This window comes from Bos mutus, chromosome 13 (genome assembly GCF_027580195.1).
Source record: "Bos mutus isolate GX-2022 chromosome 13, NWIPB_WYAK_1.1, whole genome shotgun sequence".
NCBI classification, from domain to species: Eukaryota; Metazoa; Chordata; class Mammalia; order Artiodactyla; family Bovidae; genus Bos; species Bos mutus.
The window spans coordinates 24,786,088-24,805,205 of record NC_091629.1 but is presented as its reverse complement, the minus strand read 5'-3'; the positions used below and the strand labels follow the sequence as shown (position 1 = coordinate 24,805,205).

At 51.8% G+C, this 19,118-nt stretch overlaps 1 protein-coding gene across 12 annotated transcripts in view; it reads left to right on the top strand.

The window, feature by feature from the left end:
* Positions 1-18,707, top strand: part of RALGAPA2 (Ral GTPase activating protein catalytic subunit alpha 2) — a 280,569-nt gene extending 261,862 nt beyond the window's left edge. For 6 of the 12 annotated variants that reach the window (XR_011466483.1, XR_011466480.1, XR_011466486.1 and 3 more), the window contains 3 exons: positions 740-2,094; positions 12,335-12,374; positions 15,532-18,707. Coding sequence is in view for 2 of the 12 variants with exons in the window: in XM_070381168.1 (XP_070237269.1) it covers positions 12,335-12,339 (5 nt within the window). In the remaining 10 variants the exon portion in view is untranslated. Of the gene's footprint in view, positions 1-739; positions 2,095-5,841; positions 11,193-12,334; positions 12,376-15,531 lie in introns of those variants that run through there. The other 6 variants (XM_070381164.1, XM_070381168.1, XR_011466481.1 and 3 more) reach the window with 5 other exon arrangements.
* Positions 18,708-19,118: the final 411 nt, after the last annotated feature.

The following is a 19,118-nucleotide window of genomic DNA, read 5'->3' as shown; positions in this document are numbered from 1 at the left end:
TTGTCACCCAGGGCAGCACAGGGGGGCATTTGGACTCACTTTCCAGGACCACAGGTAAAGACATAGTCTTCTGTTATTAGGCTCATAAGTGAGTCCTCAGTTTATTAAAAGAGGTTTAAAACAACTACTTTCTGAGTCAGAAAAAAAATGTTATTTTAAGCCACCCCCTCCCATATCTATTCCACACATTACTCACGTTGCTAATGTCCAGAGCGTGAAAGGTATCTGAGCTGGCCTTCCACTGAGCTCTGTAGTCTACTTCCCTTTAGATTCCTTCTTTACTGACCAGCAAGTTCTATAGGGTGGCCAGGGATTAAATACTGGCTGCAGTGAACACACACGCACATGTTCATATATATGTTTTATGCATGTATTTATATGCGCATTTCACATGTGCGTGTGTGTGCATGCACACACTGGGGTGAGGGACTAATTTTGTGTGTTCAAGACTGTCTCCAGGAAAGGGGGTGTGTGTAGCAGAGAGGCCTTTAAAGGGTTAATTGGAAGGGGAGGGACTGATGTAATCACTGCAGCTCACAGCCAAGTGCATCTGTTCGCCATGAGGTCATTCTTCTGCATGCTAATGATTTGGAAAATCAAGTCTAATGCTTGACATTATCAGAAAGGCTATAAATAGTACAAATCTTTACTTTTTGGAAGCTGTTCTTATTACCTAAGGGAGAGAGAAAGAAAAAAAAAAAAACTTTAGCTTGGACTTCAGATTGTTTTTTTTTTCCAGAACTGCTTTAAAGGTCATGTCTGGACCTTAAAATCTTGGAGGAATCCACTTGTGTCTGTTGATAAATGAATCCCAAAATCATGGTTGCAGTCACAGCTAGCCATCTGAGAGTGGAGGACTGTTGGTATGTGTACTTTGATATCTGACGGGAAGCATTTCCAAGTGCTTTGTTCAGAAGTTGACAAAGGTGGGTTTTTTTCTGAAAGAACACCTCCAACCAGGTTAAACGAGGGGTCCTTGTCCAGAAACGTGAATGGACCAGAGTTTGGAGAAGAAGCCTTTCTGCTTTAATGCTGCCGTCTGGAGCCAGCAGAGGGAGCACGGATCTCTGTCTCTCCTGTTAGCCCTGAATGGACACATCTGATTTCTCCAAGGTCTGGCCAGGAGCGCTTCCTCCTTCATGACAGGCCAGAGGGGAGAGGCTCGGGATTTAGAGCAAGTGGAAGGGAATTCCTCGCCAGGCCCCATCAGACTCCACCGCGTCTCATGTAGGTCATATTTGGAGCTTAAAGCAGATTAGTCTGAGTCTGTCTGAGGATGCTTCTGCCACCGCCGCTGCAGCTACCGGCAAAATGGCGAACTTTTATCTGCTCGCCTGGAACAGCATGGGTGCCCTCTCGGAAAGGCTTATGAGGCTCACCTACCTAATAAAAAAATTCGTGTCGTTCTTTTTTACCACAAAATCACTGTTTCAAGTTTGCAGAAGCTATCAGAAGACCCAGCCTGGAGGTCCCTGGGTCATTCTGGCCCTACTGAGACTGCAAGTGTGCTATATTACACCTTGGTCCTTCGCCTGGAGCAGGAAGCTGCCCCCAGCTCTCACTTGCTAAGACCCCTGAGCCCCACTCGGGGTTGCACGTACCAGGACACGGCAGCTAATATTCCGCAGTGACCCTGCCACGGACATTCGCTGGGTGGTTAGCCACTGAGTCAATCCCAGAAACAGCACAAGGTGGAAGTGACTCTAACCGCTCCCCCGCCAGTCCAAAGATGAAAGGTTTTCCCCATTCAATCAGAGTGGTCACTTTAGGGATTCATTCAGTTATGCCTCCGTCTTTCTCACCCTCCCTCCCTATAAATGTGGTCTGAATAAGGTTTTGCTAAAGAGCACTTCTTATGTATTCACCTTCCTCATACATTTGCTGAAACCAGCCTAGAGCACTGTAGACCATGGAGGCAGAAGGGGCTTCAGGAGGCCCCCACGTCCAGGTTCTCACATCATCCTGATAAGCTGTGGACCAGCCGTGAGGGACACCCCAGGGTGCCAGCCTCAGCCACTCCACCCCCTTCTCCTTGTCACAGTGGGATCAGCTGGACAGCATCCCAGGCTCAGAGTGTGACTGCTGTCCTCTCAGGTAGGCTGTCACCTAACCCTGATTGTCGGTGACCTTGGTCACAGAGCTCCTGATGAGCCAATGAGAAGGGAGTTGTTCTAAACAAACCGTCTAGACTCTCTGTCTCAAGGTGTCTCTTTGAACCGAGCCTGCTTGGGAAAACTTGCCCCCCTCACTGTGGTCCTTCAAGAAGTCTTCATGAGATGCCAACTCAGTTGGGGAACAGACCTTGACATGACCAGAAACCCAGACCGAAGGAACCAGGGTTCCTAGCACGGCTGTGTGATGCTGGGGGTTCTACTACCTCCTGTCATGGCAGCAGTCAGTGCATTCGTTGGCCACTACACTCATGGGACTGTGACAGTCTGTGGGGTCATCTGGCAGTTGTAACTGCAGACCCTCCTAGCCAACCATGTGGAACAGATCAGAGAATGAAGCCCAGAGGATGCGCTGGGTCAACAGACAAGCCTCAGATGCTCCCAGGTGCCTGTGTGGGTCAGGCTCCAGGGCTCCATGTGGCCGTGGGGCTCGAGGGGCTTTTAACATTTTCAGGGTGCTAGGAGTACAGCAGGAACCAGGCCCAGAGCCTTAGTGTGGAGGCAGAAGGTGGAGCCGTCACCAAACTTTGGGCCACCCTTCCTGTCCGGGACTTTGTACATTTTCCTCTCTCGGCGCTGAAGACGGATTGGACTGACCTGCCGGGCTCCATCCTCAGATCCTGCTGTCTTCCTGTCCCCCCTCAACCCTGTGCTCAGCACTGGCCAGGACCTTCCAACCAGAGCCGGCCTCCCCAACTGCAGGGGGGACGTGTCCCATCAGAGGGCCAGACTCTGGTGTCCTCTTTTTCTAGCCTGTGGCCTCAGTCAAGTTAGTACCACTCTGCCACCCAGAGTCCAGTTCTGTAAAATGAGTCTAACAGCAGTACCTTCTGAGTTCAGTTCAGTTCAGTCACTCAGTTGTGTCCAACTCTTTGCAACCCCATGGACTGCAGCACGCCAGGCCTCCCTGTCCATCACCAACTCCCAGAGCTTACTCAAACTCCTGTCCATAGAGTCGGTGATGCCATCCAACCATCTCATCCTCTGTACCCCCTTCTCCTGCCTTCAATCTTTCCCAGCATCAGGGTCTTTCCTAATGAGTCAGCTCTTCGCATCCGGTGGCCAAAGTATTGGAGTTTCAGCTTCAGCATCAGTCCTTCCAATGAATATTCAGGACTGATTTCCTTCAGGATAGACTGGTTGGATCTCCTTGCAGTCCAAGGAAGTCTCAAGAGTCTTCTCCAACACCACAGTTCAAAAGCATCAATTCTTTGGCGCTCAACTTTCTTTATAGTCCAACTCTCACATCCATACATGACTACTGGAAAAACCATAGCTTTGACTAGATGGACCTTCATTGGCAAAGTAATGTCTCTGCTTTTTAATATGCTGTCTAGGCTGGTCATCACTTTTCCTCCAAGGAGCAAGTGCCTTTTTAATTTCATGGCTACAGTCACCATCTGCAGTGATTTTGGAGTCCAAGAGAATAAAGTCTGTCACTGTGGCCATTGTTTTCCCATCTATTTGCCATGAAGTGATGGGACTGGATGCCATGATCTTAGTTTTCTGAATGTTGAGCTTTAAGCCAACTTTTTCACTCTCCTCTCTCACTTTCATCAAGAGGCTCTTTAGTTCTTTGCTTTCTGCCACATGGGTGGTGTCATCTGCATATCTGAGGTTATTGATATTTCTCCTGGCAATCTTGATTCCAGCTTGTGCTTCATCCAGCCCAGCATTTTGGCATACCTTCTCAGTAGAGCCCCGATAGTTCCCACTAAAGGGCACTGGTAAAGGCCCAATGAGTCAGTATGTATACGGGGCTGAGGACACTTCTGGAGACCTCCGCAAGTGTTCCTGAGTGCTCTGCTCACCACCCTGCCCGTCTGGGTTTTTTCTCACTTTGCCCTGTGCCTCCCAGTTTCTCCTCTCCTCCTGGAGTCCCTTCTGCATGTGTTGGCCCGTCTCGTGGAAGAGGGGCTGCAAACTGGTCTGCCACCCGTGGGATGCTGGCCGGTTGCCCCGCCTATGAGGACGGTCCCACTCTGCAGGCCAGGATGACAGCCCAGAACTCTGCTCAGGTCATCCACAGTGGCCCCCAAATACAAGTTATCTGAGGTCACCATCCATTCAAGGGCTTGGAGGCACCCACTCTGCCCGCACATGCCCTGGGCTGCATCTGGGTGTCATTGGCAACCGGCCTGAGAACCACTGATCGCCCTGCACCAGCTGTCACCACCCCCCAACCCATACCCAATTCCACCCTCCCTCTAATGTCACCGGTTCAGCCTAACCCCTGTGCATATGACATTTCTTTTAAAAACTCAAAATGTATCCTCTTGGAAGGGCTTCCCAGGTGGTTGAGTGGTAAAGAACCCGCCTGCCAATGCAGGAAACTCAGGTTTCATCCATGGGTCAGGAAGATCCCCTGGAGAAGGAAATGGCAACCCACTCCAGATCCTTGCCTGGGAAATCCCATGGACAGAGGAGCCTGGCAGGCTATAGTCCATGGGGTCATAAAAGAGTAGGACACAGCTGAGCAACTAAAGAACAACCACCCACACAACAAACATTTGGAAGGCATCAAAATATAAGCCATATCTAGGGTGTGAAGGGTCGAACACAACTGAGCACGCACACCTCCTCTTGGAAATATGTTAAAGCATTCATAGGAGGTTTTTTGACCCATAATCCATTTGCCAGAACTTGGTGGTGCTGGCTCCGCTGTGCCCTGGGTCACTCCCCAGATGCTGCAAGTCCCTCCACCAAAGACTTGGGGGTTTTTGTCTGTGGTGTGGCCTGGAGATGGGGACTGCCTTTCAAAAAGTAGGCAGTTGCTGAGAACCACTGTGTCTCACAAAGGCGACCTGGTCCAGCTTCCTCTAACTTACCTCCCTTACTCCTTGATTTTTCTCAGCCTATGGAGGGAAAGCTTTGTCCTGTGTGTGTGAGTTTCTTGTACCTATATTTGGCCGTAATTTCTTTAAAGAATGACAGCACTTTCTTTCTTATACACAACAGGAGTACAATAGCAGTGCAGGCAGGAAGAAGGCTGACTGTTGCTTTAAGGGGTCCAGGTGTGTCTCCAGGTCACAGATGTGTGTGGGGCCCGAGGCAAGAGCCAGAACAAACGCCATAATTGGGTCTCATCCTCCCCGGCCCCTCCTGTCCTCCCAGTGAAAGTGGAGCCATGAAGAGCAGCAGGACCCCGGCCAGGTGTAGGGGAGGCGGGGCCGCCGGAGCCCAGTGACAATGCAGGCGGGGAAACTGAGACTTGGTCGGGGGCTTTCCTGAGTGGTATGGAGGGTTTTAAAGAGAATTTTCAGTCACCCTGTTTTGCGCCACCTTTTGTCCCTTGGACTGCAAGGAGATCCAACCAGTCCATCCTAAAGGAAATCAGTCCTGAATATTCATTAGAAGGACTGATGCTGAAGCTGAAACTCCCAATCCTTTGGCCACCTGATGCGAAGAACTGACTCACTGGAAAAGACCCTGATGCTAGGAAAGATTGAAGGCAGGAGGAGAAGGGGACGACAGAGGATAAGATGGTTGGATGGCATCACCGACTCGATGGACATGAGTTTGAGCAAGCTCGGGGAGTTGGTGATGGACAGGGAGGCCTGGCGTGCTGCAGTCCATGGGGTTGCAAAGAGTTGGACACGACTGAGCAACTGAACTGAACTTGCCTCATGTTTATTCACCCCTTTTCCCTCTAAAACTCTTACTCTCCCAGTGTCAGCTCTGGAAGAGGGAAGAGATGGATGTGATGAACATCTGCTCCACCTGATCTGAAGGAAAATGATGGTGCCGCCTGTCAGATGTCCCACCGCTGCTCCAACCCCGCCTTCCCTGGGGAGCTGTCCCCGAGCAGGATGTACTGGGGATTTCAGGGGAGGACGAGGGGCTCTGACACCTTGCGTTCTGTCTCTCCTTGTCCCTCTCAGAGCTTCATGTCTCCTTGGGGAGCAGATACTCAGGAATCACCAACGTTGTCTTATTTTTCATAAACCCAGATTAGTCAGCTCCAAACCACAACTACCTATGAAAAAAGATTTATCAAGGGGCAAAAAAGACATTTAGCCAGCGGTTTGGGTCAGTTGGGTTGTGATTTCCTTGAGCCAGGCCATACCGTTTGCTTCGTGAGCCGGGAAAGGACAGAAACTTGGCCTGATGTGTGGTAGCTGTCCCACTAAGTGTCCTGCCCATCGGTCTGTAATTCTCCCAAGCTGGCTGAGATGGGGACTCTCAGAGGCGTGGATGAGAGGAGATGCAGAGAGGAAGACCCCACACCTCAGAGCCGCCAGCATGGGGACCCTCCTGCCCCAGGCAAACGTGGAGGCTGGTCCCACGTTCCTCAGAAAAGACAGGACCTGAGACTGTTCAAAATATTGACATGACGTTTAATCGGTTCCTTTGGAAGAACTCGAAGCTGCTGCTTTTTCTGTGAAATGCTGCCTTAGGTTTGCCCTGGGTTCTCAGTCCTGCAGGGTTTTAAGTGTGAGTGGCATCCTGCCCCTGCCTCCGTGTTAATTATGGCCCTAGGGACACACAGCAGTTGCCAAGAGATGGCCCGAAAATACCAAGAATTTTTCTCCCAGACAGTTTTTGGAAGTGACTCTTGAAGCTTATTCAAAATAACCTTGAGAAGTTGTTTTGGGAGAATCCAGAGCCCCTGACTCTTCAGGTTCACATGCTTTGTGAGCTGTGAGTGGAGCCTCATGTCCAGAAGGCTCTAGAAGGTGGCACATGGACAGTTTCAGCCACCAGGGTAGGCTCCTGGAAGCCTTGATGGTTTTGCCTGAATTTCTGTTAAGCAGCAACCAAAGCAGAGGCCAAACGGGACCTCTCTTAGTAGCACTGAAGTCTGCGGATGGTGAAAAGAAAGAATATTTTATATTCTCCTTTTCCAGAAGAATATATGAATGATAACCAGGAAATAAACTTCTAAAAAGCTCAGCCACTCAATGGTGCCCAATTCTTTACATCCCTATGGACTGTAGCCCACCAGGCTCCTGTGTCCATGGAATTTTCCAGGCAAGAATACTAGAGTAGGTTGACATTTCCTATATTTGCAAAGCTGTGCACCCATCACCACAATCTAATTTTAGAGACTTTTTAAAAATCCCTCCTGAAAAACAAAAACCTAAATTCCACTAGCAGTCCATCCTCATCCTACCTTCCAGCCCTAAGCAATCACCAGTCTCTTCCTGTCTCTCTGGACCTGCCTGTTCTGAACGTTTCGTATAAATGGAGTCAGATGATACGTGATCTTTGCTGACTGGCTTAATGCACTTAGCACCTCTTCAGGGGTCATCTGTATTGTAATCTGTATCCGTATTTCACTTGTTTTTATTGCCAAATAACATTCCATTGTAAGGGCAGACCACGCTTTGTTTCCATTCATCAGGTGGTGGACATTTGGGACTGTTTCTGTCTTTCAGCTATTATGAATATGGCTGCTATAAACATTTCTGTACTGATTTTCTATTTGGAGACATGAATCATTCAGACTGGTAAAATGAACACTCTCTCCATGGCTGGGATATAACTGAGATCGCTGTGTTCATGTCCTGTGAGACAGTAAGCAGGTCTGGAAGCACCTTTCTCCACCACAGCCTAACAAGACATTAATGTTCAATGTTCAGTTTAGCTAAATTCAGTCATAGATCCTTAAGAATACATTATAGTCATGCAAGGGGAAGAGAAAAATGCTGGACAAGTTGTTTTCGAAACATTCCACCTGCTGGCCGAGTCCCTGCACAGGTGGATGGACTTACCGGGCATGCCCTCTCTCTGCCCGCCCGTCTTTCAGTCCAGCTGTCCTAGTTTTATGCTTCAGGACCGAAGCTGATGGGCAAGACCAATGACTGAAAAGAGGAAGCCCAGTCCAGAGCCAGGGCTGGGGCCAGGACCCAGCCCCTGCGGCCGGATGGGAAATTCTGGACGCCTTCCTTGGGCCATTTGGAGATGGTAATTAGGCTGGCTAGTGCCCACTGGTCTGGGGTTGCCAGTGTTGAGAGTGTAGGCTCACCCCATCCACTGCTGCACCTGTTCGCATCCTCAGAGCCATTCCAAGGGGTCTGAATAGCCCAGACAGCCCTCCGATCTCCCACTCAGCCCGCCTTCCTGCCTCAAGGATATTTAGCTCTCACCCGAAGCCAGAACGCCAGCCCACTGCTTTCTGTCCCTCAGCATGCCAGCTCTCAGAACCATTCCCTTCTCTAATTATCCTGAACAGCTAATCGTCTCCCATGCTGACTGCTCAGTAACTAGGACCCAGGGAGAGCAGCCACTCTTCTTGTCCGACCCTGCCCAGCGCATGTCCCAGGGGGCAGTCCTGGACAGCAGCCTTGCCTTGGAGATAAGACGCTCGGTGCAAATCTTTGCTCTTCTGCTCTGCCAGTGAGCGCAGCCAGAGAAAACAGGCCATGGAAAGGCCCACCGGCTCTTGAAAAGCCTCCACGAGCCGCTAACCAAGTTGGTGATCTCCTCATCCCTGGAAGTCCTGGTGGATATTATCCAGGTGTCAGAGGAGTCATACGAGAACTGAGAAGTAGGATATCCTTCTCTAAAAGCCACCTTGGGGGTGTCTGAGCCACTGAGTGGCCGCACGTTGCCCACTGGTGTTCCGCGTTACCCCCGTGTCCCCTCCAGTTCTCCCCACGGGGGTCTCGCTCAGCTGCTCTCAGACGTAGTGGGGCCAACTCCCCACTGCCCACACCATTCACCTGTAAGGAAACTCCATCCTTAACATGCATATTAACCATACAATCAGTGCTTCTCAACCTTTTATCCTTCTTGCCCCACATTTTTATTTCCTAATTTGTCCTCTCCCCCAAAACACCACAGATACATGGTCTACCTGTATATTTTCCATGCTGACATCGGGGCTTTGTACAAATAGAGAATAAGACACCTTTGTCCCCCAACAGCACGCCATTAACTCCTCCCCCCAAACCTCTGAAAGCAGGGGTTTCATCTGTCACCCAGAGCCTAGAACATGTCCTGGGACACACCAGGTGCCCAGCCAGTGAGATAATGACATGGTTAGACTTCATGTCTCCCGTGTCCCTGGGCATCACACAGCTTCGAGCACCGTGGTCTCCTGGTGCTTCCAATATTGCCCAGGTTAGTCGGAATCTCATGCTGACCCCCCCTGGGGAGGCATCAGGAAGCTGACAGCCTGCTGCTCTGCTCCATGCAGGGGGTCCCCGCCCTCCAGGAGCACTGTCTGTGTGTCAGGGCGAGTGACATTTGAGCCCCACCGAATAATTATGGCAGCCCCCAACTGCCGCTGTCTCTGCATCTCCTTAACTCGCCAGTGGATTGGCAGTCCCTGAGACTTTCTGTCCAGTCCAGCACAGCACACCCGGCTGCATGTGGGGACGCACCGGGAGAAGGGCCGCCTGTCCTCATCAGCAATTACAAACAAGCCCTCCATTGTCAGCCGCGCCATCTGTTTGCTCAGTCCCACCAATCGGGTGCCTGTACACCCAGCATTGCCAGCGCCTAGGGGCTACAGGGGAGGGGGCCATGGAGCCCTTCGTGGGGAGACCCTTTGCTCACAGTGGAGAGGATCGACAGCATGGAAGCTGAGCCCCTTGGCTGGAGGAAGACTCATGGAGATGTTCCACAACTGCCACCTTCCGGGAGCTCACAGTGCATTGCGAGGAAGAGGGGCAATCTTGATCGTTGCAGTGTTTAGAGGTCCCACAGAAAGCAGAACAGTCCAGCGCCAAGAGTCAACACTGCCCGAGAACTCGCTGTGCCGCTAGAGCTCACTTTCCATGTAAAGATAGCCGTTCACAGTGTCTGGAAATCAAGGAAGACAGACAAGTCTAGTGCATCGTCACTATTGTTCTCTGTCCTGGAGTTCCCAACCCCACGTAACTTTAGGGGGTCTGGTGGAGTGAAATTTCATCGACAGATTAGAAAATATGGCTTCAGAGAAACCCACATTCCTTCCAAAAAGCCCCACCTAAGATCTGTCACTGGTCCCTCCTCCAGCGGCATCCGTCTTAGAAATTGGCCGTGGTCACTGCACCAGCCTTGCAGGCAAGGTCAGCAGACTATCCAGATTCACCACAGTGGTCAGGCAGACAGCAGTCCATGTCACTGATAGAAAAGTCCTTTGTCCAGATTTGATGGTGGCATGGTTGTTTTTCAATTGATCGGTCGTGTCCAAGTCTTTGCAACCCCATGGACTGCAGCACGCCAGGCTTCCCTGTCCTTCACCATCTCCCAGAGTTTGCTCAAATTCATGTCCATTGAGTTAGTGATATCATCCAACCATCTCATCCTCCGTCACCCCCTTTTTCTCCTGCCTTCAATCTTTCCCAGCATCAGGGTCTTTTCCAATGAGTCGGCTCCTCGCATTAGGGGGCCAAAGTATTGGAGATTCATCTTCAGCATCAGTTCTTCCAGTGAATCTTCAGGTTTGATTTTCTTTAGGATTGACTGGTTTGATCTCCTTGCTGTCCAAGGGACTCTCAAGAGTCTTCTGCAGCACCACAATTTGAAAGCATCAATTCTTTGGCACTTGGCCTTCTTTATGGTCCAAAAAGCCTCTTGATGAAAGTGAAAGAGGAGAGTGAAAAAGTTGGCTTAAAGCTCAACATTCAGAAAACGAAGATCATGGCATCCGGTCCCATCACTTCATGGGAAATAGATGGGGAAACAGTGGCAGACTTTATTTTTCTGGGCTCCAAAATCACTGTAGATGGTGACTGCAGCCATGAAATTAAAAGACGCTTACTCCTTGGAAGGAAAGTTATGAACAACCTAGATAGCATATTCAAAGCAGAGACATTACTTTGCCAACAAAGGTTCGTCTAGTCAAGGCTATGGTTTTTCCTGTGGTCATGTATGGATGTGAGAGTTGGACTGTGAAGAAGGCTGAGCGCCGAAGAATTGATGCTTTTGAACTGTGGTGTTGGAGAAGACTCTTGAGAGTCCCTTGGACTGCAAGGAGATCCAACCAGTCCATTCTGACGGAGATCAGCCCTGGGATTTCTTTGGAAGGAATGATGCTAAAGCTGAAACTCCAGTACTTTGGCCACCTCATGGGAAGAGTTGACTCATTGGAAAAGACTCTGATGCTGGGAGGGATTGGGGGCAGGAGGAGAAGGGGACGACAGAGGATGAGATGGCTGGATGGCATCACTGACTCGATAGATGTGAGTCTGAGTGAACTCCGGGAGTTGGTGATGGACAGGGAGGCCTGGCGTGCTGCGATTCATGGGGTCGCAAAGAGTCGGACACGACTGAGCGACTGATCTGATCTGATCTGATGGTCCAACTCTCACATCTGCACGTGACTACTAGAAAAACCATAGCTCAGACTAGACAGACCTTAGTCGGCACAGTGATGGTGGTCTAGTGACACTGAACTAGGAGTGTTGTGGGGGTCGGGGTGAGGAGCTGTCGCCTGACTCAGAAAGAAGTCGTTGCATTGGCAATGTGGCAAACCACGTGGGAAATAGGACGGCCGTGGAGGAGTGAGTGGTTGAGAAAAACCGTCCGTGCGGTGGAGCTCAGAGCGTCTCTGGGTCCGACAGTACTGCTGGGGTCCTGCTGCTCTGTGAGTGAGTGTCCAGTTTTGCCTCTGAAGGGTCCCCTTTGAAGCTGCCCTCTGCACAGTACACCTCACTCTTCCTCCCTGGCAAACGTGACATAGAAGGTGACGCCCGTACCACATTAGCACACTGCGTGCCCCTCAAAAACCTGTAAAATGAAACTTAGAGATGTGTGAACTTATACAGTTAGTGGGTATCAGTTATTTTTTCAGGGCCTCCAGAGAATTCCAAATGCTTGTCGTGAAAACTCTTAGCTTTGACTATACCTAAGAAAAAACATTAGGAACCCTCGTGCAGCAGGAACGGGACACTGAGACCCCCCCAAGGCCCCATTAAGGCCAGCAGTCAAAGGCCGACCCGCACGCGCTGGGTCAGAGCTCCCAGCGTCTGCAGGGCTCCCACAGCAACTGTCACACGTCCTGGGAAAGCTAATGTCGCCTTCGTTTCACACCTGTACAGGTGACAACAGCCAGAATTTTGTCCTGCCAAGTGGAATTTCAGGTGAATTTTCAGTTGGTGATGATCTCGGAAGCTGCAGGAACACTCAGGCAGCCCAGGAACAGATGTGTTTTTAGCACCGTGTTCATTATCGAGTTGGGCTGTGCGTGTGCAGGGCCTGTATTCACTCCATTTTATGTTCTTTCCCTTCAGATTAAAATGCATCAAGGTCTCACTGCAGTGTTTGAACAAGGTAAGTTCAAAGAACAAGTGTTTGAACTGACACGTCAGTGGAGTTGCCCAGCGCCCTGCTCTTGGGGGAGTGGGGGAGAGTTCACTCACTGACTCACCTCCCTCCGGGGCTAGGGGTTCCTGCCGCCTCCCCCTCAGCCCTGAGGGGCTCTGTCCTGCGTGTCTGCACTGCCCGCCTGCCCAGGAAACCCACCCCAGCCTTTCTCCAGCTCCCCGTGCTCCGGGTGGAATCCGACACCAACACCTGCCATCCCAGAAAATGTCTTTGTCACCCGCCCTTTTGTGTGCGGGGGGGCCTCAGGGAGCCAGTAGGCCCGGGGCCGCCCCCTTTTTTTTGTTGCCAAGCCTGGAGGAGTGGGGGTCTTGAGATGGGCCGATAAGATGCAGCACGTTCGGGCCGGCCTTTGACCGCTGGCCTTAATGGGGCCTTGGGGGCCTGGGCTGGGGAGGGCAGGTCGTCCTGGGGCTGCTGAATGGGACAGCTGGGAAAGGAAGAGCAGACAAAAGCTGCGGGGCGCAGAGGGCAGGGAACCCTGGCATCGCTGTGGTTTAGGACCCAGAGGGCAGGCTGGCCACGGCAGGTGTGACCTCTGTGGGCCTCTTTCGGCCTGGGTCTGGGGCCTGGACCCTGCCCAGTACCCTGATGGACAGCAGACACCTCGCAGCAGAGCCTCTCGGGGTGGCCCAGGCTGTACCTCCTCCTGGAGTCATGGGTGGAAGGGAGACCCGATGCTGAGGGTGACCAGGAACCTGAGGGTGATGAGGATTCAGACAGGCGGATCAGGGAGCGAGCTGTCATTTATCAACCACATCACCCAATGGAGCCGGGGGAACAGACACCCTCCCTTCTGGATCTATGTGAACAGGGAGGTGAGGGTCTGGATTTTTGGGTTTATCCCATGCGCTGCCCTCCTCCCCCCGGCAGGCCCACAGCACAGGGAGCTGACCCTCCAACCCAGCTGCTTTTTCTTGACCCCCAGCCACAGAATTGTCCCAACCTGGGCTCACTGGTGCCAGCCCCCAAGGTGACACGAGCCACAAAGCCCATGTCGGCCAGGCAGAACAGTATACACTCTTCCCTAGTCGTGGGGATTCACACAAAAGCCTTTTTTTTTTTTTTTTTTTTGCTGTGACCCTGTATCTCCTAAGGTGGCCAAGTGGGGCTCCAGGGTCCTTTGAACACTGGCTTCTAGCACGAGGAAAGGCCGGGTGGAGGCAGCGGCTGTCAGCGGCCAGGAAAGGGATCACCCCCCTTTGTGGCCAGCCTGCTCTGTCCGTGGTGGCCACCTCCCCATCAGTCATGGGGGACACAGTGGGAGCCAGCGCAGGCCAGGGACATGCCAAAGGCAAGGTGGGGACTGGAGGTATGCAGGGGACTTGTGGTGCGGTCTCCTGCTCTGGCATGACCTTGCTGGGGCGCCAGTGGTGGGGTCACTGCCCTGAGATGCCTGAAGGCCACTTTGCACTGAGAGTTTCACGCTGGTCCAAGTTGGCATTGCCCTACCCACCTGCCATGCTGCAGTGCAGGACTGTGAGGGCCAGCCCCCTGGGCCTTCCTGGCTGGAGTAGGGGAGTAAATATTTCCCTTCTGATCCAGCAATACTCACACCTGATATCACATCTTTGAGCATCGCTTTATCTCCTGCATTTTTACTTGCTTTTTTTTCCCCCATGCTTCCCTCTCCCAATGGATCTGAAATCAGTGTGGGTGGGGTTGGTTCCTAGTTGGTGGTGGTTTAGTCACTAAGGTGTGTCCTACTCCCGTGACCCCATGGACTGTAACCCACCAGGCTTCTCTGTCCATGGGGATTCTCCAGGCAAGAATACTGGAGTGGGTTGCCATTTTCTTCTCCAGGGGGATCTTCCCAACCCAGGGATCGAACCTGGGTCTCTTGCATTGCAGACAGATTCTTTACCGACTGGGCTATGAGGGAAGCCCTGGTTCCTAATTAATGATGTGAAATTTTATACAATTTAAAGTGAAGGTGTTCAAGCTGGAATCGTATCTGGGATTGAGTCAGGGGTGTTCTCCCTGCTGCCCGCCCTGATGAACCACACGCCGACGTCCTCCAGGGGCCTGGGGTGATGTCCGTAACCAGTGCCATCTCCACCTTGGATGACAGTATAGCTATGCTGCTTTTACCAAAAATCAGCCTGTTTTCAAAGACAAAAACAGCAGAAGAGAGACTCACAACTCTCTCTGCCCGACCTTCCTGGGCCTGGAAGGAGGCGACAGAAGAGGCCAGGCTTGGGACATCTTAAGGAGCCATTTGGGGAACAAGCCTGGGGTAGGCAGTCTCCTTGGGTCCAAGCGTGTTCACAGGTGTTGATTCCAGAGGCTTTCCCTAGAAACAAGAAGGTCAGGTCCCAAAATGAAAGGAGATGCTGTCTGTGAATAAGGCCACTTACGTAAATTAATTTCAAAGGCCGGTAATGAGAGAAATGTCAGGCCAAAGCCCGGAAGTGAAGCATGCTGGGAGAAGGCTAGAGAGCCTGCTTTTGAGGAAGCTGGGGCGAAACCCAGCAGGGTTTAAAAATAGGTTATTAGAAGGGTGATGAAATGGTCCTCCCTCGAAGCTGGGCCCAGGGGGACCCACCTCAGCAACAACGGCCGTGTGTTGCAGCAGCGGGCGCCTGGGTTCCTGGAGCAGCCCTGGGGATGGGGCGTGCGCAGGCTTCAGCTTCGTTCCTTTTTCTCTCTGGGACCCAACAGCTGTAGGCACTTCTGGACTCGTTCAATTAGTCCTGACCTCCCGTCTCAGACCCCTTGGGGAATAATCGAGCTGTAAGCCTGGTGTAAAGTATCAACATGTAAATCCATGTAAATAATAACTCGATGGAGCCACAAGCCGCCCCTGACTTTTTGTCTTGTTCTTTCACTGATTCTGGGGCAGCTCTGCTCTGTTGCCCTTGCCCCACACCCACAGTGTTAATGGTGCCTTTTCTCTTCCTTCTTTACTTGAGGATTGGATGTAAGGCCCAATAAATTTCAAAAAGATTCACAGCTCCTTTTGCGCTGCAGGAAGGTCTAGAGTAAAGGCTGGGAGGTCTGTGGGTTCATCCAGCAAACGTCCCTGCACACATGTGGGACCAGGCAGGGGTCCAGCCCTCTTCCTGGGGACATGACACATCCTCCCCCTCCACCCTGTGCCCACAAGGGCCTCCCTCTGCTTCCTTCCAGGTCCTGGCTGCCGGGCTGAGCTCCCCTCTATGGTGCCTCTTGGGGAGGAGGAGATGGAGGAGACTCCCCCACTTCCCCATCCGAACCCCCAAACCCAGACTCCGGGAACCTCGCTGCTCTGCCTGTTTCCTCGGCAAGTCTCCGTGCTCACGGGCTTCTGAACTTGAGGAGGAATCCCACCAAAATGCTGCGGATCAGACTCTCAAACTAGGAGGTAGCATCTCAGGAACCTTGGACTGTGAAAGAAGAAAAGTCGCCAACAACCAGAGACGCACCCGCCGGTGGGGCTCCCCCAGCAGAGGGAACAGGAGGAGGTTCCGGGCTCCCCGGGAGGGCGGGGGGCAGCTGGCTCTGTCCCCCAGGAGTCTCCTTTGCTTTGTAAACTGTCCGATGTTTCCCTGTCCCGCTCTTGGAGGAGGGCTTCCTGCATTGGTTTTGCTTCTCCTTCTGTTAGGATTCACGGCTAGCCCAAAATTTCATCATCATGGAAATTGGCTTTCCCCTGGGCCTCGAGCCCGGTAGAAGTTGTGCCTCTGTTGCTGTGTTTTCCACCTGGTCCCCAATGCCCGCTAACCAGGGAGAGCGTTCCTGACCCTGACCCTGACCCTATCCTTGCTGGAGGCCCTCTACGTGATGATGGTGAAGCTCCTATCTCAGGGTGCTCGGGTGATTCTAGAAACACAGAGTCCTGTCCCTGCAAAAGCTCCTTCCTGGCCTCACCCTGTGGTAGGCACCCCTGCCTCCTGCTGGGAGGGGCCTTCCACACTTTTCCCGACACACAGAGCTTTAGGGGGACTGAACTCGAGCGAAGGGTGTGATCCCTACTTTGTATCCATTTGGCTGCCCAAGAGGGGCCTCTTGTGTCTTTTTTTTTTTTCTTCAGAAAGGGAAGAAGGACAGCCCCACTTTCCATTTGTGCTTGCCAGGTGCCCTTGCTGGGGTTGGGGTGTTGGGGGCTGGCCCTCTGCTAGTCACCAAGGCCCTCGGACCATCTCCAGAGTGAGCCCTGAGCCTGGAACAGGGGAGCCACCAGCTAAGGGCCCAGAAGCACCATGCAGGTGCTTCCCGCCCAGCCTGCCGTCGCTTCTCCACTCCTGCACCCACCCGCGGGTGCCCCCAGCCTACCCCTTGCCCACCGAGCCCCTTGCCCCGCAGAGTCACCATCTTCCCTGACCACCCACCGCCCAGTGGGCTGGTGCCTAACAATGGCAGGGGGAGCAGGCAGACCCTGGAGACTGTGAGATGGGATTCAGAAGGGCTTTCCTGTTAGAAAGAGGGGACTTCTGATTCTCCAGGGAGCTTGTTTCTCTGCTTTACAGAGAATGGCGGGTAGGACTTGAGGCCAGGCCCACAGGCAGGGGCGGCTCAAGCACTGCTGGGACCTGAGAGAACCCAGTTCGTCCCAACAGAAGCAGCTCTCCCGGCTGGTCTGTCAATGGTTTGTCCACCGATTGCAGGCTTGATAGCAACGTCAAGGGTGACCGGAAGTGACCGCCTTCTCTGTTGTATCAGCAAATGTCACAACTCTTGTCCTCCCGGGCACTCCCCCCACCGCCCCCCAACCCCAGCTTTGAGTGACTTTGGGTTTCTGCTCGGTGTGGTTTGGCCCACATGGCCCCAGAGTCAGGTTCTGCTCCTTGTGGGTTCCTCGATCCTACAGGCGGGACATCACGTGCTCCTGAGTCCCACATAAGCTCTAGCTTTTGGGAGACCATGTCACCTTCAGGCTCCAGACAACCCCTGTATCAGAATTCTTAAACTTGGTTTCAGGACTCATATTGAAGCCCACCTCCCTGGACTCCTGCCCCATGATTCCAGCCCTCCTGACCCGGAGTGGGAAAGGTGGTTGTAGGTAGCAAATACATAGACTTTCCTATAATCCCAAAAGATTCTGACCACCCTACGACCCCAGAGGACAGCTAGCAGTGTGATGGCTCTTCTCAGTAACAGCTTTGGTTTAGAAACACAGGGACTCTAGTGACCAGGTTTTTTGCTTGCAATCACGTGCACTTGAATCACTTTTGTTATTTGGGGTGGAAAATTGAAATGATCAAGTTTTTTTCTTTTTTTTCACTTAGAAAAGCAAATATTGAGCTTCTGTAATAAATGCCTTTCAGCAAAATTTCCAAGGGTCACTTATCTGGTGGGCACCCACCTGAGTCACCGTGCTGACTCATGACATTACTAAGTAGGTCAGCCATCTGTAAACACAAGTGGCCCTTGCTGGCCCCAAATGGAGAAGACTCGAGGGCTTCCAGGCAGGCCCAGGTCTTCCGCCCACCTCTCTGCACATTGATTTCCATCTGAAGCAAAGATGGTGATCCCTAGTCTCACTGAGTAGGTGTTTGTACTTAAAAAAAAAAATAGTAATTCCACAAAATGATGACATTTTAAGTAGTAAAACCTTAATTAGTCAGCAGTGAGGACTTGTAGCGTGAAGAAGGGACTGTCACGGTGTCTTCCTGTGGTTAAGGAAAGGGCTTCCCAGCTGCCACAGGGAAGGAAGGGGGCTTCAGCCTTGACTCTGAGAGAGGCTGGCTGGTGGGACCCTCATCCTTACCACGAGATCCTTCGGATCCTTAGACAGTGCAGGTCACATGTTCCTGACCTTCCTTGGGAGTGACCACCCACACTTTATCTACTGTCATATCTGCAGGTGGGAGGGGTGCTTTTACGATGACTGTGACGTCTTAGATGTAACTGTGTAACCCTTATAGCGACTGAAGGGGAATGTCCACACCCAGTGGAAAATTCCACAGGAAACAACCATGTCTTCATTGCACTCAGTACCTATGTATGACATACATGTTAAGTGAATGTTTTCTTGGGTTTTCCAGGTCTACAATATTTAGTCCATGTAAATGATAGAATTTGATAAATATGGTAAATTAAGTTATAAGGTGTCATTTGATTTCTCTTTTGCTGTCTCACGTTATTTAATGTTCCTGATGCTCCATACCTGGTTTGTGCCTACGTTGGTGTAGACCGTGCCTGTGAGCCACTTGGCTGGCACAGTGCCCCTCGGTGAGGGGCGCCCCGCCCCCAAGGAGCACACGGCTCAGCAATGGCCACTTCCTGACTCCCCAGTTTGCCCTCCCTCCTTAATTCTGATTTACTGTGACGACTCAATAAAGTAGAAACACAGCACTCACATGCCATATGTTCCTCGTGTTTTCATTATAGTTGAAAGGAAAATAAAGTTTATCCTGGCATCTAACAAAAGATGGTTTACATTTTTATCAGATGAAGTTGTTCAAAAGCATGTTTTTAAACCAAAATCTTAATAAGTATCCAAAATAGTAGCCAGGATGGATACAGGGAGGTTTGCTGATGTGTTGTGTAAAAAAATGACTTCTTGGTTCATAACCTGGAAGCCAAGATCAAGCGTCATCGCTCTCCTATGTCCCAATGCCCCCCTGCTCCTCCCTTCTGCATCAAGGCCCACAGTGAGCCCTGGCTTTGGAGCCCATCTCTCCAGAGCAGCCCTCTGTACCAGTCACTCTTCCAGGGGTCTGGAGCCCCTGACCCTAATGAGCAAGGGTCCAGCTTGGAGGCTTTGTCTTG